The sequence below is a fragment of the Oncorhynchus nerka genome, linkage group LG21, assembly GCF_034236695.1.
Source record: "Oncorhynchus nerka isolate Pitt River linkage group LG21, Oner_Uvic_2.0, whole genome shotgun sequence".
NCBI lineage: Eukaryota > Metazoa > Chordata > Actinopteri > Salmoniformes > Salmonidae > Oncorhynchus > Oncorhynchus nerka.
The window spans coordinates 19,440,797-19,466,962 of NC_088416.1; the positions used below are offsets into that span (position 1 = coordinate 19,440,797).

Here is a 26,166-nt window from a genome sequence, read left to right on the forward strand (position 1 = left end):
TTTTTCTCCTGCGAATGCCGGGGATGAGGGCCTCGTCGGGTGTCTGGAGTAAATCCCTCTCTTCCGACTCATTAAATCAAAATTCTTCCTCCAATTCAAGGTGAGTAGTCGCTGTTCTGATGTCCAGAAGCTGTTTTCAGTCATAAGAGACGGTAGCAGCAACATGATCTACAAAATAAGTTACAAACAATGCGAAAAAAACTAACAAAATAGCACGGTTGTTTAAGAGCCCATAAATCGGCAGCCATCCCCTCTGGCGCCATTATATCTTTACACATGTTAAACCGTGTTCACATGTATTCAATCTAGAGTTCACATGTTAACACCACAATTTTCATGTGAGAAGAATAACATGTTTTCACCTCACATGAATTGCAGACTCACATGGAATTTGCAGCGTCACGTGAACAATTTTCACATGAATATTGAATTTAAATATTGAACTTTCACGTGAAAACCTAACTCTCCTGTGGAATTGCATTTTCCTCTGTGAAAAACATTCACTGTGAAAATCGAATTTGCACTTTCACATGTGCTTTTACATGATGATCACGTGAAATTCATGTGGTTTTTCCGTAAGGGATACTACACTCAATATGGAATTTGTTCCATTCGTGGCTCCTAAATATCTCACATGATCATTAGAAACTATGACTACCATCCTGCCAATACTCTTAAATGGTTTCCTCTCATTGCATGATGTTTGGGACAGAGCTGATCTCCGCTCTCTGCTCTCTTTAAAGGTTGTGTGCGTGTCTGCTTGACCCGCTGGGATGGAAGGTGTGAGAGATCCAGCCATCTGTTTATCCGGCTTGCAGGGTCGGGGTGCACCAGTTGCCGCTCTCTGTGAGTCCCAAATGGCACCCTATTCCCTATATAGTGCACTACTTTTAGTTCACTATGTAGGGAATAGTGTGCTATTTGAGACTCAGCCTCTGTTTGGCTCCTGGGGTCCTGGCATGTGGGCTCTGTGTCAGATCTGGCCCTCCAGCTGGTTCTGGGATCAGCTCCAGGTAACAGGCCAGTAACGGGGCGGACGTGTCGGGCCATCCCAGGAGACACCAAGCAATGTGATTCACCGTAAATTTCCATAAATCTCCCACCGGGCCCAGCCCCATGCTTCAACCCACCATGGGCCAGCGTTTATCCGGGCGACATGTTTGTTCCATCAGAGTTAATGGATTAAAGTTGGTTAAACCTTTTACTGCAGTGGGCTAAATCAGGGTCATACAGAGTGTTCCTTGGTAGTCTTAAACAAATCTACTTTGAAACAAAAGTATACATCTCACACACATGGTTATGGGTTTAAAACAAGAAGACACCTGTACCATGTCAGATATAGAGTTGAAATGTATTAAAAATTTTGACTTTGCATCCCAATAGTATACTTTATATACATCCCAGAAGACTGAAATATAACACAACAGTTCGACATAGTTTATTAATTATGAAAAATATGAATAACATTCCACCTATGAGGCCACTAGAGGGCGATCGACTGCAGGAAAGGGATGTATACAATGACTTTTATATGACTTAAATTACTTTCTAAACAAGAAAGACATATATGCTATGAACAGGAAGTAGGAAATCAGGTTTAAATGTAAAGGCTTAAATCTATTACCTGTAATAGTGAGTCAGAAAATATCTGTATGATTAACCTATTGGATCTGATGCAACTGAAAGTTCGAGACTTCTCTCTGCTTTGATTAGAATATTTTTTGAGGGCACTTTACAATGTCACCAGTGAGTTGTGCTATTTTGAGTATGATCTGTCTGTGCTGTAAGCTGCTCTAACAAGTTTCCCTATTGCAATGATGCAACTTTGAATGAGATTAACACACATGTAGCATAACCGGATTGACTTGTTAGTCATGTTCCTAACTTAAAGCAATAGGCATAATATTTAAAATTGTTTTCTATAAATCTCTGCAATCAGCACCCCTCAGCTAGTAGTGTGACAGCTTCACAATTCCTGTGGACATGTCTGCCTGTATCTAATACATGGGTCTGTATTCAACACGACGCCAGACGGTTACTCTTCGGAACATGATGCCTGCAGCAGCTTTGTGCAACCAGAGAGAGGCAGAGAGTCAGCAGACACGCACGCGCGCCCGCGCGCACACACACACACACACACACACACACACACACACACACACACACACACACACACACACACACACACACACACACACACACACACACACACACACACACACACACACACACACAGAGAGTCTGTCTTTTCAGGAGCAAGTGTCAATGCAGGAACGCTCCAGGCCTTCTGAGAATATGTGTGCTCATTATGTTACGATATGGCAACATTATCAGATGTGGAGAGATGGTGGGCAGGATTACGTTTCTGCTCAGCTGCTTTATCTGTGGCAGGAGCCGGGGGAAGATTCTGGCACTCTCAAAGATTCTGAGAGAGAGAGAGAGAGAGAGAGAGAGACAGAGAGACGGAGAGAGAGAGATAGATAGAGAGAGAGAATTACATTAAAAGATAGTGAGATGCAGATAACATTTGACCTTCAAAGACTTTTCAGTTGGAAGAGAAAACAACATGAGGCACCCTGTTCTGATTCCATACATGGGTTATACATGTTATCCATGTGAAGGAATTCATCCAGTCCATTTACAATGCACCCTATTCTCTCATACTAATTGTCTCAATCCTGTTTTTATCCACAAGGAGAATGATAATGGGATGAATACTGGCACAGTACTGACACAGTACAGGTTAAGGGTAAATATGGACAGTCATATAATCAATTTTTTTGAACAATCCTACATCACAGTATTTATTTACAACATTCAAGTGCTAAATGTCTTTATTCCAATACTGAAGAAGCATGACTCAAATCACCTACACATATTTCCATTTAGTTAATTATTGCTAATACATATTAACAAAGGGGTGTACATTTGGTTTTGATATTTCATATTTACAATTCATGTAACATTTAGTAATCATAATTATTTTGGAATAAATGGAATAAAAATGTGTCATTGACATTTATGTATCTGGACTGCTTTCTTTTATAAGGTCCATTGATGGTTTTGTTCTGTCTTGCTCTTGGGTGAGAAACTGGGTATGTTCTCACCCGAATGTTGGTAGATCATATTACTGGAGTTGTACTGACCAAGGGAATAGTTGTTGGTTATTGACAAACCAGAAGGATTTATGTAAGCCAAAGAACATATCCACAAATAGACTCCTTATAAATCAACTCGATCCAAATAAATATTATGTTTAGATTTCTGGTTTAAGATTATTATGTCATAATTTTTGGATTGCTTGGTGATAATTGCTATGTTACAATGTGACTTTGTCTTGTCGCGAGATTAAATACTATCTGTTTGCACAGAAAAAGACTGCATCTTCAAACTACTCATTTACCATGCTAGCAATATGGAAAAACATGCTTGTGCAATAGACAAAAATATATATATATATATTTAATTAATCAGGACTTTGATGACATTCTGAGTACATTTATAAAGCAACTTTATGTACATTCATACAGTCAAACATGTGTTTATGCACAATGTGACATGCCGTAATTGATATAATTAACTACAATTTAAGATGATTATTCAAAATGTGTGCTATACAAAACCTGGGAACTAAAGCTATCCTTCAGATTTAATGACAGCCATCTGAAGCAAGCTCAGAGTGTAAAGTTTTATTAATTTAGGCCTGGCTATGGCTCCCACTGTGTACCCAGCCAGGCAGACACACTTCACAACAAGACAGTCGTTCTTTCAGATAGCAACTACGGGGAGATGCCTTTACAAGTGCTCCCTCGTTTGAAGAGTTTTAGGCCTTACACCGTTCTCAAAGTTATATAATGCCTTCTTAAAATTAATAACATTTTACGAAATCTCTATAATATTTGTGTAATGTAGGATTCAGTGATTGACTGCATGTGCTATTTTATATAGGTTAGAGTGCAGGTAGCCTATATGCATGCATGTGTAGGTTATAACATTGCATTAACTCAAGTGCCAGGCACTCAAATGTCCCTTAAATTGTATAACACCATTTTTTTTTTAAAAGAGAGAGCTTTAGAAAGACTACCACTTGAAAACTGGCATTGACAATCTATCTAGGCCACTCTAGAGGAAAAGCAGATCAGGCCAGTCAGAGTGGTAGGCAGCAGCATATTCCTCGCCTGTAGAGTTTTAATTTAAAAAAATATATATTTAAATGACGACCTCAGAAATGGATAGTCTTGAATGTTCTCTTGCATCCCACAACGTTTTGGAAGAGCGGGTTAAATACTCCTCAAGTCATGACTGCATTACTATTTAACTATTCCTGTAGGAAATGTTGCTGTCATGTCCTCAATTGTATATAAAATTACTAAAATTAACGTTTCGTAGTGCATTAGCCTATCTTTACTCAAGCACGAGAAACGAGCCGCGGTTAAAAAGTGTGAGAAGTTTGGACTAAGTGATGATCCTACCTGAACGAACTCTCGGGTTTCATTCAAGACACACCATGCGTCAGCAACAGCTGTCCTGCAGCGTGGACGATCTCTGAGAAGGAGGAAAGGTTATCAGCGAAGGCTTGAAAGAAGACTTACCACCGGGTTACTTGGCTTTTGTGGGAATACATTTTTTGTTGTTGTTGTTGACAGGACAAGGTAAACCAGGTTGGGTAAACAAAAACACCGAGTTGTCCGTAATCTTTTAGCGCCGCGGTGGGGCACGGTTCGTTTGCGTTGGACTTTTTGAAGTCAGTCTGTCAGTTGGGGCTTTGAACTTCACATAATCTTCTTGCTATGTTTACAGTGTGGTGCGATCATGACAACATGGCCGGTGGCTTTACAAGATTGAATTTATTCCTGCCAAGTAAATAATTGAATCACTGACATCTTGAAGTTATTTTTATAGCCTATCTATAGAAACAAGTGTAGTGCCTTGGCTATTGCCGGTTTCCTGCATAGCCAAGCCTACACCTGTCTCACCCAAGAAAGGCTACAGTCGATTAGTTTACTCGTCTTGTGATCCAGTTCTATGATATCATGATTTAAATTACTGACACATTGGTCATTTATATTGAACATGTATATTATTAAGCTTCCTAAAGACGTTAGGAGTCATCCACGGGTCATTACTTCCCCAGTGCTTCATAGCCTAACCATGTTGCTGCAGTTGCTGGTTAATTATGGGATATCGTGAACACAAGTTTATAAGCATGGGGTGAAACCATATTGGACTTTACGGAGTATAAGTTTGCTCTGTGATGTAATTTCATAGTCTTCTGATGTGTTTCATGGTATTTCAGCTGTCATCAGGAGGTCCTCCCAACACCGTTTTGTATACTGGATATATGGACATTTTTGGTCCACTTGCGTGGATATCAACAAAGATTAAGACTATGATATATCCTTGATCGTGTTTTTTTTTCTCTCAACATGTGTCATAGTTGACTGTGTTATCAAAAATACAACACAAGGTTCTCTCTTATAAGCCAAATGGCACAACGTTCAGAGGTTTTTGGATTTAGCCAAGAATTTCCAGCAATAGCCTACACTTGCTGGTAATTGCATGAACGAACCATCTTTCTCTGTCCGTTCCGTAAGTCATCCGTCATTTGAGATTCTGTTGCAGTTTCTCTCATTTACCAGGAAGACAAATCTCCCTTTGGATGTAAACATACAGCAACACACACACACACACACACTCATTTGGGACGTCTTAACTTGGATCAAAGTATCGATACCATAACACAAGTACTGTACTGGCTGCTGTGAGATGTGAGTTGTAGAAATGGCATGCTCAGCAGGTTAACATGCCATGGACATAGCACGGCGTTTACGCAATAGCCACTGCTGTGACACAGGGGACAACTGTGTATGTCCCTTACAGAAAATGAATTAGGCGTTTACTACTGGTATGTGTGTGAAAAGCATCAAGATTGGCGTCAGTGAATAACCAGAACGTTCCCTTTAACGTGAGGTAGAGCAGGCAATGGTGGAAACGTTGTCTGGCCAGCCATGGTCAATTTAGAGTGCATCTTAACTCGCATATGGTGAGCGCGTACCGTTTGTTAGGTTTTCACCTTTGTTTTACAGAGTACGTCATAGATGATGGATGAGTGCATGCCACATTGTGATTCGGAACTTCCAGTATAGTATAGATCCCTCAAACTCAACTCTGGACCTCGAAGCCAGTTCCAACAAATTTTTGTCATTGTTCCCCTCTAATCAGGGACAGATTTAGACTTGGGACGCCAGGTGGGTGCAATTAATTATCAGCAGAAAACTAGCAGGCTCCGGGCCTCATAGGGTATACCCCTGGTATAGATCATCAAAATGGATTTAAAATGTCTACTTCCTTTTCAATCTCCTCTACTTGAATTCAATGACACATCCCTGGCCGGGAGCCTCTATCAAAACAATCAAGGCCTTATCAAATTCACAGGTCAGGAGTCAAAGGACACAGCATAATCCCAATTTGTCACATGCGCGTTTCTTTCTGCAATGTGAAAGATGGAAGCAGAAGCTGAACATTAGAACACAGTGTCCGTCGTTTGAAGTCTTTAACGCCTCATCCTATTGCAGTAGGCAGCTAGCTGGGCTTTATTTGCGTAGGCGCTCCATCAGATTTATTATTATTATTATTTTTATCTCAGACTGAAGGAGAAGGAGACATGTCTGCCTATATCTGTCTGTCTGTCTGTCTGTCTGTCTGTCTGTCTGTCTGTCTGTCTGTCTGTCTGTCTGTCTGTCTGTCTGTCTGTCTGTCTGTCTGTCTGTCTGTCTGTCTGTCTGTCTGTCTGTCTGTCTGTGTGTGTGTGTGTGTGTGTGTGTGTGTGTGTGTTCTCAGATTAGAAGGGAGAGGAGCGCACTAAAAGCACAGGACACTGTATCTCATCTCGCTGGAGGATCTCACTGTGTGTGTGTGTGTGTGTGTGTGGTTGGAGGGGAATTCCCTTTGATAATGATACCATTATATCCTGACAACCCTGTATCCAATCTCTGTCCATATCAGTGGTGCTATTTGCATCAGGGGAAATGCCTCTCAGCTGGCTTTGTTTGCCGGGCATTCTGTGGTTTGGTTTTGTGTTGCGGCCCACCGTGCTGCCGTGCTGGTGCATCGCATCGGTGTCAGAGGGAGGCACATATTAGACTGTGTTTGTGTGTTAGTGCTGTGCAGTACTTCTGTTACAGGCAGAAGATATGTGTGGGGGTTTGAGTGATTTTGACAGCAATGGCTTAGAGTGATAACAGCAAGTGAAATTGAGAGTGATTCTTTGCCAGTGCTACAGGTTAAAAGAGTTAGATGTGAAAGTTAAGTGTATAGGGCTAGAGTCTGTCTGTCTGTCTGTCTGTCTGTCTGTCTGTCTGTCTGTCTGTCTGTCTGTCTGTCTGTCTGTCTGTCTGTCTGTCTGTCTGTCTGTCTGTCTGTCTGTCTGTCTGTCTGTATGTGTGTGTGTGTGTGTGTGCACGAGCGTGTGTGCATACACGAGCGTGTGTGTGTCTGTCTGACAGAGTTATTCAAAGATGAAAACGCACAAAATGTCTGCGTGCGGTATGAGTGAGTATGACAGTGTCAGAAGTTGGTATGGGTGAGTAAGATCTTCTCAGAAGTCTCTGGTGCTTGGCGGGATGCCCCCACAAACAGGTACATGTGATGGAGAGGAGGAGGTGTTGAGGGGGTTGGGGGGGCCTAGAGGACACCTGCACCTGTCTCCCCCAGCTTGGCTCCTGTCTCACCTGCCCCTCTAGGCCCAGTTGTCTTATTTATAGAGATGATGGCTTCATTTCCAGCCACAAGGGGAGGGGGGTGAAGAGATGCTGCATACGTGTGTCTAAGCTTTGACCGCTGCTCCTCCAGCCCTCTATGCCAAACCATGCAAATCGGAGCCTCTGGCGTCCAAGACAGACGGAGGAGGCACGTCTCCGGGGGCCTTGCGCCGCTCCTCGATTGCCCTCATTAGACATGTACAGTAGATCAGGTTGTAACTCTTTTTCTGTATTATTAACTGTCAGCACTGTCCCCTCCGTTGAAGTCACATTGCTGGTGGAGAGGCCTTGGGCCTTGTCCTACGGCCTTGCCTCTTGTGTTGCGCCATCCTCCTGTTCGCCTTCCCTCCAGGGGACGATGTTGGCAAAAACACGTCGTTTTGTCATTTGGCGGCTTTCCTGTTGGAGGTCACTGACGGAGGCAAGAGGATCCTGTGGGGATCCATGGAGTTTTTTGTCAGTTTGTAAGGGAAAACTATTTGGCACTTGTGGAGTCGAGGAGGGCCAAGGGGGACTTTTTGTTCTCTGTTGAGTGTGGGCTGTGTGTGACAGTTAAAGAAGGCCATCTGACTTGTGCTGGTATGGGGTACTTGGGTTTTGGGGATAACCTGATGTGTTTCTAAGGTTCCTATAGCTGTTGGTCTCTGTTGTGGGATAGAGTAGAAAAATTACTTACGCAATTCGTGCTTTCATGGCAATCCAAACCAATACTGTGCTGGCTTGATTATATTTTCTTTCACATTGTCCTTTCCAGCATGGTTCCAGCAACTATGGTAGATGCATAACCAGGCTTGTGCAGTACAGCTTGGTTTGGCTCAGCTCAGTAGTGGGAACAGGGTGTGTCCCCTGGGTGGAGGATGAGGGTCAGAGGGGGTAACAGGAGAGGCAGGCAGGCGCCATGGAGAGTGGCAGATGCCTCATGTACACTTGGACCCAGAGTGTGTGAGAGTTTGTTAGGGAATCAGTTTTCTCTTCTGGTCAGCTCCCCATAGAAAAAGGGGAATCTGAGAATTGGTTTACCAACTGAAGACGAGGTCTAAACCTCACACCTACTGTACCTATTTATGCATAGCTCCTCCTTCAGCATAATGTGCACTACACACACATCATGGCTCTACTTTGCAAACTCAACCATGTGCTATTCTCGTTATTCTTTTTGATGTGTGTATGTTCTGTTTATGACTGTGATACCTGTTTGGGGGTTATGTAATCCTTCTCACCCCCTTAAAAGATTTAGTTGCACTATTGTAAAGTGGCTGTTCCACTGGATGTCATAAGGTGAATGCACCAATTTGTAAGTCGCTCTGGATAAGAGCGTCTGCTAAATGACTTAAATGTTAAATGTTATTACACATTTTTACATGCGTCAGATTTGCTGGAAACAGGCTGGAAAGGCAAATGTGAAAAGATCATGTCTGAACCAGCACAGAACAGTTCAGGTATTACTATACAGTACAGTACAGAATTATTAAAGAGGCCAGAAGGGACTTAAAATCCCTGGTGGGCAAGGGCTTGGAGAACAGCACGCAGCTGCCTCAGTGTCCTCTGGCCTGAGTGTGCTGGAGCTGGTCGTTCAGCTACATCTAGTCTAGATGAACACATTCTGCTGAGTGAGGAGGCTGAGTGGGGTTGACTAGTGGGTGACAGGGCGTTGAAGAGAGGGACGAGAGGTATGAGATATGGCTCCCCATGAGAGCAGGAGAAAAGAAAGAGAAACTCACAGGCGGGGGGGGGGGGGGGGAATCAGGAAACGCCACCCCTGTGCTGTGTACCCTCTGGGGGGAGTACTACCAGCCAGCCATGAGGACAGAGAGAAGGAACATAGTTCCCAGTGTTTGTGTCCTTTACAGCCTGGGCCGACACGACACGCTCCCCGGCATGGTGTGTGGCGTCCCTTATCGCAGCGATAAGTGTATTTCTGACATGTCGGTGACGAGTGGCCCCCTGTGAGATGACGGTCCTGCTGTATTTCATATCACGCGGTGGAACAACGGGGACGACATGATCTCATGGAGTTCACATGCATTATCTGGCGTGGCGAGGGCTCGTGGGTCTGGAGTGGGTGCCATGAGATGACTTGGCGCTTGACAGTTAGGAAGGACAGACAAAAGCTAGGAGAGTGTCTTCTGCATTTGGTCCATTCAAATGTTAACAAAATGTTTTCTTGGTATTAAGGGGGTAAAGGGGTCAGTCGCTGCTCCTGAGGAAAACATCAAACTTTTTCGGCTGGTGGATGATATTTCTGGACGTGGTTGAAGTTGACCCTGATTCCCGTGCCTCAGAAACATGGATATGTACCCAGTCCTTCCAGAGCGCCTCCCCCACTCTCCCCCACCCCTGTCGCTCTTGCGTGTCAGCGCCGGCAGCCTTTAATGTCTACCAAATTATCTTTGCGCAGGAGCCAGAAGCCTAAAGCTGTGTAACTTAGTTTCCGGATAGGAATACCATCACTCTGCATTCCCTGGCTGGCTAGTGTAACACACATCGGGTCTCTGTATCCTCTCTTCCACCCGCTTCTATCCCTCTGGTATGTCTCTTGTCAGAATATTCCTGTAGACCGCGGCATGTTGACATGCACAACGTATAGTGCACTTCCGTGCATACTGCTTAGCCCCATGCTTGAGATGAAGTTTATATAATAGCTTAGGCAAACTTCCGTGCTTAGCCCATGCTTGAGATGACGTTTAGGGTGTAGAATATCTTAAAGGGGTGATATTCAAATTACACATTTACGTACATTTTCTTAGCTTGAAAGTAGTTTATAGGCCACATTGTATTACATTTACATTTAAGTCATTTAGCAGACGCTCTTATCCAGAGCGACTTACAAATTGGTGCGTTCACCCTATGACATCCATTGTATGCAGCTAGGGTTGCAAAGGGAGGGTATATTACTGGAAACCGTTGACGTTTACCAGTAAACTACCATCACTATTGCGTTATATAGCAAACGTGCCCACTCTGGTCTTGCCACATGTGCTCTAGCCAACAGCTCGCAGATACAGTGCGAGTAGGCTATGTACATTATGAGATTATTATGGATAAAAGCAATATTATTTTTATTTGTCAAATGGCAGCCAAGCGTCCATCGTCATGTCAGCAGAATAAGACCCTCGATATTTATTGGAAAGGAGCATTAAGCTCATCACTTTGCACATTCACCATCCTATGAAGCGCATCATAACTTATTTCATCTGTATCCTAATAAACTGCATGGTTTCCTGAGCCGTAGTGGGAGGACCACACAACATATCATCGCGTGACTCTGATGGTTATTATATCAATATTTGCGTATAAAGGTGTTTCCACGCCATTTCTTGCGTAATACATTTTACCGACACAAAAATATCCCACCATGTCGAACAAATTGTCTGTCAGCATTTATAAAATAGTTTCTTCGGCCCCGTCATGACTTTTTTCATGCGTCAGGTAATTCGATCGCATGAAATAGTTGGATGGAAAATTGGTTTCTGTAATCTTGAGTCTATTTGAGGGACTATATGGAGAGCATGCAAGTGTTTGGCTAACGGTGTAAACATCTCCCTTAATTTATTGTATTTTATTTAGTTAACCTTTATTTAACTAGGCAAGTCAGTTAAGAACAAATTCTTATTTACAATGACGACCAACCAAAAGGCAAAAGGCCTCCTGCGGGGACGGGGGCCTGGCATAAAAAAAAAAAAAAAAAATAAAAAAAAAATATATATATATATATATAGGACAAAACACTCCTCACAACAAGAGAGACACAACACTTCATACAAGCGCATCTCTAGAGTACTGGGCTGACTCAAGCATAAATACCACCCTGTAGAACACAAAGTCTAAGCTCTCTGCAAGGTGCCTGTTCTTCCTGTTATAGCATATGCTGACGGCCCCAGATAACTGATGCTGAGCGGCAGAGACGTTTTTGCACTGTTTGTCTTATTGCCTGTTGCTCGGCTGTTACATACAGTATCAAATGTTGTGGTATCAAATAGTGCCCAGTTTGGATGACTTCAGTTTCGTCTACGGCCCCCCGCCCCTTCCCCTGGCTGCAGGTCACACATTGGGGCCCAGGGCTTTACAACTAAAGGGTAGTTACACATGTTAACAACTCCGCGAAGGAGGCCTCCTGACACAGAAAGGGCTCATAGGGCTCTGGTCAAAAGTAATACTATGTAGTAGGGGTTGGAACCAAAATTATATATTTTTTTTTGTTTCAATGTTCCGACCAGTAAAAATAAGTTCTGAACTGGTTCAAACTAAAAAAAAAGTTATGGTTTATATCGTTCCTCTCTGTTCCTTTTAAAACTTTCTTTGTTTTACATTTAGCTTGACAATGAATTACTTCGAGCAGCTTGCTATGGAGCTTGCAAGCTATAGATGTTTACATGCTTTGGAAAGACAAGTGCAGGGCGCAGATGCGGCTGAACTTTGGTGGGTGGGAAGAGAGCGAGAGAGGTTGGAAGGTGCAGGTAGCCTACACAATCACACATGCTGGAAAGGATTTTCAGCTGGCAGGCAGACACTGGAATACGTATCTGAGTGACAGAGTGAGGGCTTTGCATAGGTGCATCGTTGCGGTTTTCGTGGGACTGGGAAAAAATTCACACGATTTACATCAGTTCTGCTCGTTCTCAGATGAACAGACGGACAGACAGACCTCTGTATGAAAACGGGATTTGAATTATTTAAAGGTCTGGTTGGGTGCAGAGTGTGTGTTGTAGGCTCCATAGAATGACAGACAGACAGACAGACAGACAGACAGACAGACAGACAGACAGACAGAATCAAACAGAGACAGACAGGGTGGCAAGCAGACAGACAGAACCACAGACCGATAGGACTCTTTTAGAAAGCATGTTTGATTTGATTATGTTAAATGTCTTGTTGCTGTGCTGGGTGCGTGCTGCACACTTCACAGGAGTGAATGATCTGGAAGTGGCCTGTTTCATAGCAGTAGACCAGGACCAGAATGGAGCCTGATAGTTGTGGGAAACCAGAGGCAGCCATCCATCTCTGCCAGGATAAACGCAAGACAAATTGGGAGCGACATGTTGGAAGGAGGAGGGGAGGGGAGGATAGAGGGGTTGTCACAGGCCAGGCACATACATTAAGGAGGGAGGGGTTGGCATGTGTGTGTGTTGAAGGAAGCAGTCAAGTGCTAGGAGAGGGGCAGGGGTAAATGGGGGTGGAGGGGGTGGAGGGGGCTAGAACGTGTAAACAGAGTGGATAGGATTTTAACCCCATGCGAAATAGAATGTGGCAGAGTTCTGAGCTGTCAGAAAGCTCTGAGCCGGAATGCCAACGGCCTGTTTATCGGCACGATGTAAGGCAGGGAGGGAGCGGAGGGCTAGCGGGTGAGGAGCTAGGAATGAGCAGAGTCATCGCCGGTACTGTAACCCGACACCTTACCATGATTGTCTGTAGCAGCTGGGCAGCCACCATGTAGAGAAGGGTACTGGTAGAAGAACCACGCTCCCCTGGAACCATTTACTTTCCTAGGCCAGCCATGATATGATCCAGGCAGGCCCACTCCATCCTCTAACGTGAGGTCCCTACATTGACCTCAGGGGTAAAAAATCATGCAAATCTGGATAGTCACTCACCCTCATCATGACAACATCCCAACCATTGGTGGTCGGTGCTGTTTCTATTACAGCATATTGGATGACTGTCATTCATATTCCATTCACCCAGCTCAATGCTTGAATTTTCCCTATACCCATCATGAGGTTTCTACAACCTAGCCCACGAATGAAAGTTTACAACATACACTACCGGTCAAACATTTTAGAATACCTACTCATTCAATGTTTTTTCTTTATTTTTACTATTTTAACATTGTAGAATAATAGTGAAGACATCAAAACTATGAAATAACACATGGAATCATGTAGTAGCCAAAAAAGTGTTAAACAAACCAAAATATGTTTTATATTTGAGATACTTCAAAAACAACCCTTTGCCTTGATGACAGCTTTGCACACTCTTGGCATTCTCTCAACCAGCTTCACCTGGAATGCTATTCCAACAGTCTTGAGGGATTGAGGAGGCCAGGTCATCTGATGCAGCACTCCATAACTATCCTTCTTGGTCAAATAGCCCATACACAGCCTGGAGGTGTGTTTTGTCATTGTCCTGTTGAAAAACAAATGATGGTCCCACTAAGCCCAAACCAGATGGGATGGCGTATCACTGCAGAATGCTGTGGTAGCCATGCTGGTTAAGTTTAATTTGAATTCTAAAAAAATCACAGACTGTCACCAGCAAAGCACCCCCGCCCCATAACACCTCCTCCTCCATGCTTTACGGTGTGAAATAGACATGCTGAGATCATCCATTCACCCATACCGCGTCTCACAAAGACACAGCGGTTGGAACCAAAAATCTCCAATATGGACTCCAGACCAAATGACAAATTTACACAGGTCTAATGTCCATTGCTCATGTTTTTTTATTCCAAGCAAGTCTCTTCTACTTATTGGTGTCCTTTAGTAGTGGTTTCTTTGCTGCAATTCGACCATGAAGGCATGATTTACACAGTCTCCTCTGAACAGTTGATGTTGAGATGTGTCTGTTACTTGAACTTTGTGAAGCATTTATTTGGGCTGCAATTTCTGTGGCTGGTAACTCTAATGAACTTATCCTCTGCAGCAGAGGTAATTCTGGGTCTTCCTTTCCTGTGGTGTTCCTCATGAGAACCAGTTTTATCATCTCGCTTGATGGTTCTTGCGACTGCACTTGAAGAAACTTTCAAAGTTCTTGAAATGTTCCGTATTGACTGACCTTCATGTCTTAAAGTAATGATGGACTGTTGTTTCTCTTTGCTTATTTTAGCCTTTCTTGCCATAATATGGACTTGGTATTTTACCAAATAGGACTACCTTCTGTATCACCCCCACCTTGTCACAACACAACTGATTGGCTGAAACGCATTAAGAAGGAAAGAAAATCCACAAATGTACTTTTAAGAAGGCACACCTGTTAATTGAAATGCATTCCAGGTGAAGCTGGTTGAGAGAATGCCAAGTGTAAGCAAAGTTGTCATCAAGGCAAAGGCTAGCTATTTGAAGAACCTCAAATTTGTTTAGCACTTTTTTGGTTACTGCGTGATTCCATGTGTGTTATTTCATAGTTTTGAGGTCTTCACTATTATTCTACAATGTAGAAGAAAAACCTTTGAATGAGTAGGTGTCCTAAAACTTTTGACCGGTAGTGTATATATACTACGAAATATAGCTAACTCTCTATCCCTCTCTCTCTTGCTTCACCTTAATTTTGGAAGAAATTCATTTGTTCAAAACTATTGTCCTTCTCTCTGTTTGAGTCAACTACTCACCACATTTTATGCATTGCAGTGCTAGCTAGCTTTATCTTATGCTGTCAGTACTAGACATTCTCTGATCCTTTGATTGGGTGGATAACACGTCAGTTCATCCTGTAAAAGCTCGATGGCAGGGGGACCATGAGCCTCTCTGTTGCAGAGGGACAGAATCTTATCATTGAGGTTTTCTGCAAAGACTTGGGGCTTTGGATTTAACCTCACACAATTGTTATCTTCCTAACATGCTTACTGGTAAATAGATTTGGGGAGATAATCAAATCATCAGTCTGTAGTCTAAAGATTATACATAAAACAACTATTAGAATAATGATGTAGAACAAGCTCATCATCCGTCATTATAGCTATGCAAACTGCATAAAATAATTAGTTGACTGATTTAACTCATCGAGGCAATCCCTCATGCCCAATAGTGTTGCAATTCTGATCTCTGATCCTCCTGTGATCCAAAGCTGAGCTTGGCGCAGAGCAGGCTTTTACACTGAGCACAGCCCTTGTGTGGATAGAATCACGTACTTGTGAAGTCGATAGGAAGTATTAGGGACAGTCCAAGTAAGGACAAAATCACTGTCCTCGAGTTGTGGACAATATGGGACAGTCTGACAGCTCTGTAATTACTTCTCATACAGTCACCTCGAAGTGCTGCGATCGTGAACATGTACTTTCCCTTGAACTAGATAATATTGAGATTTTATACACATTTTGTTGCCATGTCCAATAAGTCTTGCAGCTGCAATTAACATAAATAGTAATTGCAGTAATAAACATCAAAGACAACTTAACTAGCCATAATATAGGAAGCTTTCTGCAACAATTCACTCCTTACATTCCAGACTGTGTCTGTTCAGTGACTTGACTGTAACCCAGTGATCCACTGGCCTTCATTTCTCTAAGAACTACCCATCATGAAGTGGCTCCATTCAGTAGAAAAATGTCCCTGTGCCCCCTGCTACGACACATCCACTCGGGTAGAGAAGTTAGACTATGGGGGCGGGTGTGCAACTAGAATGTGAACTTTTTTTCCGACCTGTATGGGGCTGGAGGTGGAACTTTTGTCTTAATCCAGCAAAATGTCCAGCAGTCTAAAAAGGGGTTCCTTCAGAACCGGTCTATGTGTAAAGAAAGGCACAACCATAGAGTGAATGTATAGCGGAGGGCTCTGCAGTCATGCTGACCCGAAAGGTAACACTACTGGAAGCCTGGGAGAGGCACAAGACCTTTCTGAGGAAGAAAGCTAAAGACCTGAAAAGATGCCCTTGTGGATATTCACATTTAAGGAGGAGGGTGGTGATTGGGGTTCCACAGTCTCAATGTTAGGTTGCGAGTTAGAAGTTCTCTGTTTGTCCTTAAAGATGTGATGGTAGTCAGTGCTCGATTATCGACATGGTTGGTACACTCAGAAAATAACTTTAATAAAATAAAACAATTCAATTGCCAATAATGTCCTAAATTGAATGGACCACATTGGTGGTTGTATGCAAGAGGAAATGGGTTTGATTGTCTCAGCCAAAGTCGACAGGTTTTGTTGTGCTAAGTAACATTTTATCTACATATATTCTATTGTGATGATTTTATCCTGGATTTTGTGATGAGTAAAGCAAAGCAGATATTCAACGCATTATTTTACAATCTTTAACACATTATTTTACAATCTTTAACACATTATTTTACAATCTTTAACACATTATTTTACAATTATTGCAACTGGAAGTTTTGAGAAATCATATGATACAAATTTGTATTTCCTTGATTAATCAACTGGAACATAACTTACATTTTTTGTTGTTGTTGTTGTTCAGTAACCTAGCGTGACGTCTGTGTGTGTGCGTGCATCAGTGGAGATTTTAGCATGTACAGTTGAAGTCGGAAGTTTGGAGTCATTAAAACTAGTTTTTAAAACACTCCACAAATGTATTGTTAACAAACTATAGTTTTGACAAGTCGGTTAGGACATCTTCTTTGTGCATGACACAAGTAATTTTTTCCAACAATTGTTTACAGACAGATTATTTCACTTATAATTCAATGTATCACAATTCCAGTGGGTCAGAAATTCACATACACTAAGTTGACTGTGCCTTTAAACAGCTTGGAAAATTGCAGAAAATTATGTCATGGCTTTAGAAGCTTCTGATAGGCTAATTGACATCCTTTGAGTCAATTGGAGCTGTAGCTGTGGATGTATTTCAAGGCCTACCTTCACTGTCAGTGCCTCTTTGATTAACATCATGGGAAAATCTAAAGAAATCAGCCAAGACCTCAGAAAAATGATTGTATACCGCCACGAGTCTGGTTCATCCTTGGGAGCAATTTCCAAATGCCTGAAGGTACCACGTTCATCTGTACAAACAATAGTACGCAAGTATAAACACCATGGGACCACGCAGCTGTCTTCCCGCTCAGGAAGGAGACGCGTTCTTTCTTCTAGAGGTGAATGTACTTTGGTGCGAAAAGTGCAAGTCAATCCCAGAACAACAACAAAGGACCTTGTGAAGATGCTGGAGGAAACAGGTACAAACGTATCTATATTCACAGTAAAAACTAGTCCTATATTGACATAACCTGAAAGGCCGCTCGGGAAGGAAGAAGCCACTGATCCAAAAAAAAGCCAGACTACGGTTTGCAACCGCATGTGGGGACAAAGATCGTACTTTTTTGAGAAATGTCCTCTGGTCTGATGAAACAAAAATAGAACTGTTTGGCCATAATGAACATCTTTGTGTTTGGAGGAAAAAGGGGGAGGCTTGCAATCTGAAGAACACCATCTCAACTCTGAAGCATGGGGGTGGCAGCATCATGTTGTGGGGTTGCTTTGCTGCAGGAGGGACTAGTGCACAAAATAGGAAAATGATGTGGATATATTGAAGCAACATCTCAAGACATCAGTCAAGAAGTTAAAGCTTGGTCACAAATGGGTCTTCCAAAGGGACAATGACTCCAAGCATACTTCCAAAGTTGTGGCAAAATGGTTTAAGGACAACAAAGTCAAGGTATTGGAGTGGCCATCACAAAGCCCTGACCTCAAACCCATTGAAACTGAAAAAGTGTGTGCGAGCAAGGAGGCCTACAAACCTGACTCAGTTACACCAGCTCTGTCAGGAGGAACTTACCTCCAACTTATTGTGGGAAGCTTGTGGAAGGATACCCAAAACGTTTGACCCAAGTCAAACCATTTAAAAGCAATGCTACCAAATAGTAATTGAGTGTATTTAAACTTCTGACCCACTGGGAATGTGATGAAAGAATTAATAGCTGAAATAAACCATTCTCTCTACTGTTATTCTGACATTTCACATTCTTAAAATAAAGTGGTGATCCTAACTGACCAAAGACTGAATTTTTACTAGGATTAAATGTCAGGAATTGTGACAAACTGAGTTTAAATGTATTTGGCTAAGGTGTATGTAAACTTCCGACTTCAACTGTAAATCTTGGTGGAGCAAATAATAAAAATAAAAGAGGGATGCATGCCAGCAAAGCCACAACACAAGACTAATCAATACATTAATTGCACTATAACAGTGACAAACAATATCCACAAACTGCTAGGGCCTACATAAAGTCCCAACAGCAGTCCCAACATCTCACTACTGCTACACCTGGCTATCAGCGGAGCCTTGTCTGGCAGCGAAACACTTCATTCAGCCACATTTACTGCCTTTTAAAAAAACATTGCAGATATGGCTGACTTGTTTAAACGAATGTGGTTTCTAATGACAATTGAGATGTACAAACTATGGCATAACGGGACGACAAGCGAATAAGAGGAATTCCGTCATTTCGATTAAGACATTAATTTGCGAGCTAAGGATGGACAATATATAACTATTTGTTTAGCACTTTTGAAATGTACAGCGACAGAATTCAGAACATGGGCTGTTCTTACAGTGTTCTCCCTGTACAAGTCAGAACCGTAGGATAAATAAAGGGGGCATATAAACAGACTATGAAAGCTCTTACAATATTCAATGATTACATTTCTCTAAAACAGGTTATAGGCTACATGTGCACCACCAAGTCAAAACAGTAGGCGAAATTAAAAGGTGAAAATATACCAAATTATTAGGGTGAGGCACATGGGCTACTAACAGCGTACTACACATACACCTAGTATTACTTTCTTGGCTACAGTATACATATCTCCCTGGTATATTACATCATTTATTCAGCAGCATACAATACATTTTTGGAGTCACCTTCTTGTGCTGTGCTCACTTGATCAGGAAGTTGACACAGCGGTCCTTCGTGCAAATTTTGTCATCAAAGTCTATCATTCTCTGGATTTACGGTGGTTTCAAAACAACAGGGAACTCTGAAAAAACAAGGTCCAATCATGATGACGTCATTGATCTTCAGGCCGTAGCTCTAGAAAGATGCCAGATTTACAATTTCGAGTTGGATGACCGTTCAAAACGTATTTTCCCAGTCGGAGCTTGTTTATTCCTGATTTGTCATTTGTCTTGAACTCACTGAAGTCAAGTTTTCGCAGTTCCGTGTTAACAGTTGTTAAACAATGTCAAATGTTTATAATTTTAAACTTGGAAAAGAGCCCCTTAATCCCAGATTTGGGACCACACAGCCACTCCACTGCATTGCAGGCTAGTGATTACTTAGCAATACTTGCCGAGTTAGCCACTGTCACTGATTCCTTCCAAACCACTCATTGTTGAATTAGAGATTTCCAAGTTGTTGTGCCCAATGGCCGATGAGCACCGATACGTTTTATCTATAATCTCTCTTAATTATTTATCTTCATATGACAAGGAATAGAAAGGATTTGCCAGTAGATTGTCAACTTGATTCATAATGATGAGTGATAGCTAAGATTTTGAAAGTATGATGTTGACATGATCAGTCCAATCAAAGCTACTGTACATATAACGTGATTTGACGTCATTTTATCTGTGGCCAATGACTTTGAGCCTTCTTGGATTGGCACTTCTAAAGTAACTCTATGGCAGAAACCAAGTGGCTTTAATTTTCTAGGTCTACCCTTAGACTTGGCAGTGACGTAGTATCCCCATGAGTGACAGAACACTGAGCCAAAAATGCTCCGTGATTTCTGCTGGCTTGCCCCACCACCACAGAAAGCACTGAGCTAGGCTGAAACCTGCATTTTGGAGCTGCCTTACTCAAGAAAACAAAAAAGAGACCATGTTGGTATGCAGCTTTATTAACTCAATGATATATATATATATACAATGGGGCAAAAAAGTATTTGGTCAGCCAACAATTGTGCATGTTCTCCCACTTCAAAAGATGAGAGAGGCCTGTAATTTTCATCATAGATACACTTCAACTATGACAGACAAAATGAGGGGGAAAAAATCCAGAAAATCACATTGTAGGATTTTTTTATGAATTTATTTGCAAATTATGATGGAAAATAAGTATTTGGTAACCTACAAACAAGCAAGATTTCTGGCTCTCACAGACCTGTAACTTCTTCTTTAAGAGGCTCCTCTGTCCTCCACTCGTTACCTGTATTAACGGCACCTGTTTGAACTTGTTATCAGTATAAAAGACACCTGTCCACAACCTCAAACAGTCACACTCCAAACTCCACTATGGCCAAGACCAAAGAGCTGTCAAAGGACACCAGAAACAAAATTGTAGACCTGCACCAGGCTGGGAAGACTGAATCTGCAATAGGTAAGCAGCTTGGTTTGAAGAAATCAACTGTGGGAGCAATTATTAGGAAATGGAAGACATACAAGACCACTGATAATCTCCCTCGATCTGGGGCTCCACGCAAGATCTCACCCCGTGGGGTCAAAATTATCACAAGAACGGTGAGCAAAAATCCCAGAACCACACGGCGGGACCTAGTGAATGACCTGCAGAGAGCTGGGACCAAAGTAACAAAGCCTACCATCAGTAACACACTACGCCGCCAGGGACTCAAATCCTGCAGTGCCAGACGTGTCCCCCTGCTTAAGCCAGTACATGTCCAGGCCCGTCTGAAGTTTGCTAGAGAGCATTTCGATGATCCAGAAGATTGGGAGAATGCCATATGGTCAGATGAAACCAAAATATAACTTTTTGGTAAAAACTCAACTCGTCGTGTTTGGAGGACAACGAAGGCTGAGTTGCATCCAAAGAACACCATACCTACTGGTCATGGGGGTGGAAACATGCTTTGGGGCTGTTTTTCTGCAAAGGGACCAGGACGACTGATCTGTGTAAAGGAAAGAATGAATTGGGCCATGTATCGTGAGATTTTGAGTGAAAATCTCCTTCCATCAGCAAGGGCATTGAAGATGAAACGTGGCTGGGTCTTTCAGCATGACAATGATCCCAAACCGCCCGGGCAACGAAGGAGTGGCTTCGTAAGAAGCTTTTCAAGGTCCTGTAGTGGCCTAGCTAGTCTCCAGATCTCAACCCCATAGAAAATCTTTGGAGGGAGTTGAAAGTTGCCCAGCAACAGCCCCAAAACATCACTGCTCTAGAGGAGATCTGCATGGAGGAATGGGCCAAAATACCAGCAACAGTGTGTGAAAACCTTGTGAAGAAAATGTTTGACCTCTGTCATTGCCAACAAAGGGTATATAACAAAGTATTGAGATAAACTTTTGTTATTGATCAAATACTTATTTTCCACCATAATTTGCAAATAAATTAATTAAAAATCCTACAATGTGATTTTCCGGATTTTTTTTCTCATTTTGTCTGTCATAGTTGAAGTGTACCTATGATGAAAATTACAGGCCTCTCTCATCTTTTTAAGTGGGAGAACTTGCACAATTGGTGGCTGACTAAATACTTTTTTGCCCCACTGTATATATATTTTACATTGTTTGCAAATTGATATTTGACACGGATGAATGCTAAAATAACATGCAAAACAGGCAAGCCCCCCCCCCCCCAAAGAATGTCTATATTTTTTGGGGGGAAAAACATTTGGCAAAAAATGTGGGACTCAAAGCCAGTCCTGCCCTGAATGACTGGTTACCGCTGGCATGCATGCCTGTGGAGCCACCAGCCACACTGCCTTGGTACGGTCAAAATAATATTATTTCGAAGTTGTCTTGTCATTGTAAAGGAGCTTCCGTTGACGAAAGGGAAGAGGATTCTGTAAAGTGGTTTCAAGGCTACGGATTGTTGTAAAAAGTGCAGATGAAGGCTTGGCTGCTCAAAAACACAGAAAAGGACCCACATGTCTGAGTTCACATTTCAGCTGAAGCTGCCGCACAGTGTCCTCACCCAGTCTTTTCCTGTACCTGTCCCTCTCCATGAAATACCCCAATGAAACAATATGCCAAAACATGTTTTAAATAATGCATTTTAAAGATGTATTTTTTCAACTTCCATTTTCATGCCTAATATCTTTTCATCTTCCTGATCCATCCCTCCAACTCACAGCACACTAGTTAAATAAAGGTTACATTTCATTTAAAAAAAACCTGCTGAGAGACCCCGGTGTGGTTGCATTTCTCGCCCAGCAGAATGCCAAGATGGTCGCCCTGCTCCCTCCCACAGGCACCGAAGTGTTTCGCCGCTTCACCCTTGAGTCGCTGGCGGAGATCGAGAGGCGGATGGCCGAGGAAGCAGAGGAGCAGGAGAGAAAAAAGGCCCTGAACATTGAGGTACATTTAACATTTCAGTCATTTTGCAGACACTTATCCAGATTCCAGAGTGACTTCACAATCAGTGGATTTAAGTGAGGTAATTCAAATGTCCATATATCACAGTCAAGCCATTGCAAGTTAAACTTGCTTTCAAAATAGCAGCTATCCGCAAAATCAGTGCTCGTAAGAAATGGTAAAGTGTTTGTAATCATGTTTTTTTCAATCCTTTCCGGAGGTGGCAGAGGAGGACCTGCCAAAGCCAGCCGTCGACCTGGAGGCCGGAAAGGCCCTGCCATTCATCTACGGAGACCCGCCACCTGAGCTGTTCAACACGCCTCTGGAGGAACTGGATCCTTTCTACAAATCACACAAAGTGAGCACTGCAGCCCATGTCCCTTAGTGGCCTGAGGGCTGAGTGTCCACATAACCAGACAACATCACAAAGTCAATTCCTTTACACTGAGCTCAAATCAGAGGTGGATTTACACATTCCAAATAATATTATTATATTGTTATTATTCGGAGGGTAAATGCCCTCTGATTTACAACAATTACTACACACTCTATGTTGCTAATATCCTTGAGACAAACATCAATACATTCAATTAAAGTACAGATAATATTGGACTTCAAATATTTCTTCACTGATCTTTACTTCTTGTTTTTCAGACCTTTATCGTCATCACCAAAGGGAATACAATCTTCAGGTTCAATGCTGAGCCTGCCTGCTATATTCTAACACCCTTCAGTATTCTCAGGAGAGGATCCATCAAAATTCTCATACATTCATATCCTTTCAATATAAATATCTCACTGATCTACATTATACATAAATATAACTTAGGATCTTGCTTAATGTTCAGAGTCCAAGAAATGTGCTACTGTGTGTGTGCGTGTGTGCGTGTGTGCATGTGTGCAAAGGCGTGATGGGACTATAGTCATTTGGGCATTTTATCTTGTTTTTCTTGGGCAAGGGGACGATGGAATTCTCTTTGAAGCAGGTGGGGACTACAGCCTGGGACAGGGACAGATTAAAGATGTCAGATAAGACACCCGTCAACTGGTCAGCACACACTCCCAGGAATGCCATCTGGGCCAGAATATTCACTCTTTTGAGAGTTTTCCTCACGTCAGCCTCGGAGAGCAAAAGCACCTGGTCGTTCGGAGCAGCTAGACTCTTCCTGGAAGGCTCGGTATTGTCTGTCTCAAAGCAAGCATAGAATGTGTTAATCTCATCTGGGAGGAAGGCTTCGGGGGGCACCACACTGCTGGATTTGCCTTTGTAGTCCGTGATAGTCTAGTCCTTGTCACATGTGAGTTGTCAAGCATCAATTCCATTTTGATTCTGTATTGTCTATTTGCTTCCCTAATGGATTTGTGGAGCTCTTATCTTCTTGCCTTGTACGTGTCGCAAGCCACCAAGTCATCTGGGTTTGTTTTGCTGACATTGAATTCTGCAGTATGGACACTCAGCATGGTACAGATATCTCTGTTCATCTGGGGTTTTTGGTTTGGGTATGTCCGGATTGTTACTGTGGGTACAACATCATCAACACATTTCCAAATGAAGCCTGTGACTGACGATGTACACTACCGGTCAAAAGTTTTAGAACATCTACTCATTCAATGGATTTTCTTTATTTTTACTATTTTCTACATTGTAGAATAATACTGACGACATCAAAACTATTTGAGATTCTTCAAATAGCCACCATTTGCCTTGATGACAGCTTTGCACACTCTTGGCATTCTCTCAACCAGCTTCACCTGGAATGCTTTTCCAACAGTCTTGAAGGAGTTCCCACATATGCTGAGCACTTTTTTGGCTGCTTTTCCTTCACTCTGAGGGCGGGGGATTGAGGAGGCTAGGTCATCTGATGCAGCACTCCATCACTCTCCTTCTTGATAAAATAGCCCTTACACAGCCTGGAGGTGTGTTGGGTCATTGTCCTGTTGAAAAACAAATGATAGTCCCACTAAGCCCAAACCAGATGGGATGGCATATCACTGCAGAATGCTGTGGTAGTCATGCTGGTTAAGTGTGCCTTGAATTCTAAATAAATCACAGACAGTGTCACGAGCAAAGCACCCCCACACCATCACACCTCCTCCTCCATGCTTTACGGTGGGAAATGTATATATGCGGAGATCATTCATAAACCCACACCACATCTCACAAAGACACAGAAGTTGGAACAAAGAATCTCAGATTTTGACCCCAGACGAAAGGACAGATTTCCACAGGTCTAATGTCCATTGCTCGTGTTTCTAGGCCCAAGCAAGTCTCTTCTTCTTACTGGTGTCTTTTAGTAGTGGTTTCTTTGCAGCAATTTGACCATGAATGCCTGATTCACGCAGTCTCCTTTGAACAGTTGACGTTGAGATGTGTCTGTTACTTGAACTCTGGGAAGCATTTATTTGGGCTGCAATTTCTGAGGCTGGTAACTCTAATGAACTTATCATCTTCGCCAGAGGGAACTCTGGGTCTTCCATTCCTGTGGTGGTCTTCATGAGAGCCAGTTCATCATAGTGCTTGATGGTTTTTGCGACTGCACTTGAAGAAACGTTCAAAGTTCTTTACATTTTCTGGATTGAGTGATCTTCATGTCTTAAAGCAATGATGGACTTAATTTCTCTTTGTTTATTTGAGCTTTTCTGGCCATAATATGAACTTTTACCAAATAGGGCTATCTTCTGTATACCTCCCTGCTTTGTCACAACACAACTGATTGCTCGAACACATTAAGAAGGAAAGAAATTCCTCAAATTAACTTTTAAGAAGGCACACCTGTTAATTGAAATGCATTCCAGGTGACTATCTCATAAAGCTGGTTGAGAGAATGTCAAGAGTGTGCAAAGTTGTCATCAAGGCAAAGGGTGGCTATTTGAAGAATCTCAAATATAAAATATATTTTGATTTGTTTAACACTTTTTTGGTTTCTACATGATTCCATATGTGTTATTTAATAGTTTTGATATCTTCACTATTATTCTACAATGTAGAAAATAGTAAAAAAATTAAGAAAAACCCTTGAATGAGTAGGCAGTGTATATTCCTCAATGTCAGTGGATGAGTCCTGAGTGGATGAATCTTTGAATATATTCTAATCAGCATTCTCAAAACAGTCCTGCAGCATTGAGTCTGCCTCCGCTGACCAGCGCCCCACTATTCTCTGTGTTGGTATCTCCCTCTTGAGTTTCTGCTTGTAGGTTAGGGAGTAGGAACAGAGAGACGTGATCTAATTGGCTGAAGTGGGGAAGGGGGATGGCTTTGTACTTATCATAGATATTTTTTAGTTACATCCCAGTTTACAATACTAGGGAGAAAGACCGTTTTTGAAATGTTACCCTTAATGTTCCCATAGTGTTTGAGTGTCCAGTTTTCTGAGGGTTTGGAGAATTTTCCATCAATGTCCCACAAAACATACTCCACTCAACCTGTCTCTTCCGCTTAATCTACACTGATTGAAGGGGATTTAACTAGTGACATCAATAAGTGATCATAGCTTTC

The 26,166-nt window shown here is 42.3% G+C and overlaps 1 protein-coding gene and 1 long non-coding RNA gene across 2 annotated transcripts; one reads left to right on the top strand and one right to left on the bottom strand.

The window, feature by feature from the left end:
* Positions 1–1,414: 1,414 nt before the first annotated feature.
* Positions 1,415–5,148, bottom strand: LOC135563586 (uncharacterized). Its single transcript, XR_010460398.1, has 2 exons — positions 4,593–5,148; positions 1,415–2,425 (listed from the first exon to the last, which is right to left on the bottom strand). It is a non-coding gene; the product is annotated as an uncharacterized LOC135563586 (long non-coding RNA).
* On the top strand, positions 4,195–24,245 carry LOC135563585 (sodium channel protein type 4 subunit alpha B-like). The gene is made up of 4 exons (XM_065006416.1): positions 4,195–4,652; positions 22,533–22,673; positions 22,891–23,028; positions 23,325–24,245. Exons 2-4 carry the CDS (start codon positions 22,542–22,544, stop codon positions 23,580–23,582), a joined length of 528 nt encoding a protein of 175 aa, XP_064862488.1. The 5' UTR covers positions 4,195–4,652; positions 22,533–22,541; the 3' UTR covers positions 23,583–24,245.
* Positions 24,246–26,166: the final 1,921 nt, after the last annotated feature.

Coding starts and splice junctions, on each gene's coding strand:
- LOC135563585 (XM_065006416.1), top strand. CDS start 22,542: ATGGTCGCCCTGCTCCCTCCCACAGGCACCGAAGTGTTTCGCCGCTTC. Junction 22,674..22,890: donor AAAAGGCCCTGAACATTGAG/GTACATTTAACA, acceptor TCCTTTCCGGAG/GTGGCAGAGGAGGACCTGCC. Junction 23,029..23,324: donor CTTTCTACAAATCACACAAA/GTGAGCACTGCA, acceptor CTTGTTTTTCAG/ACCTTTATCGTCATCACCAA.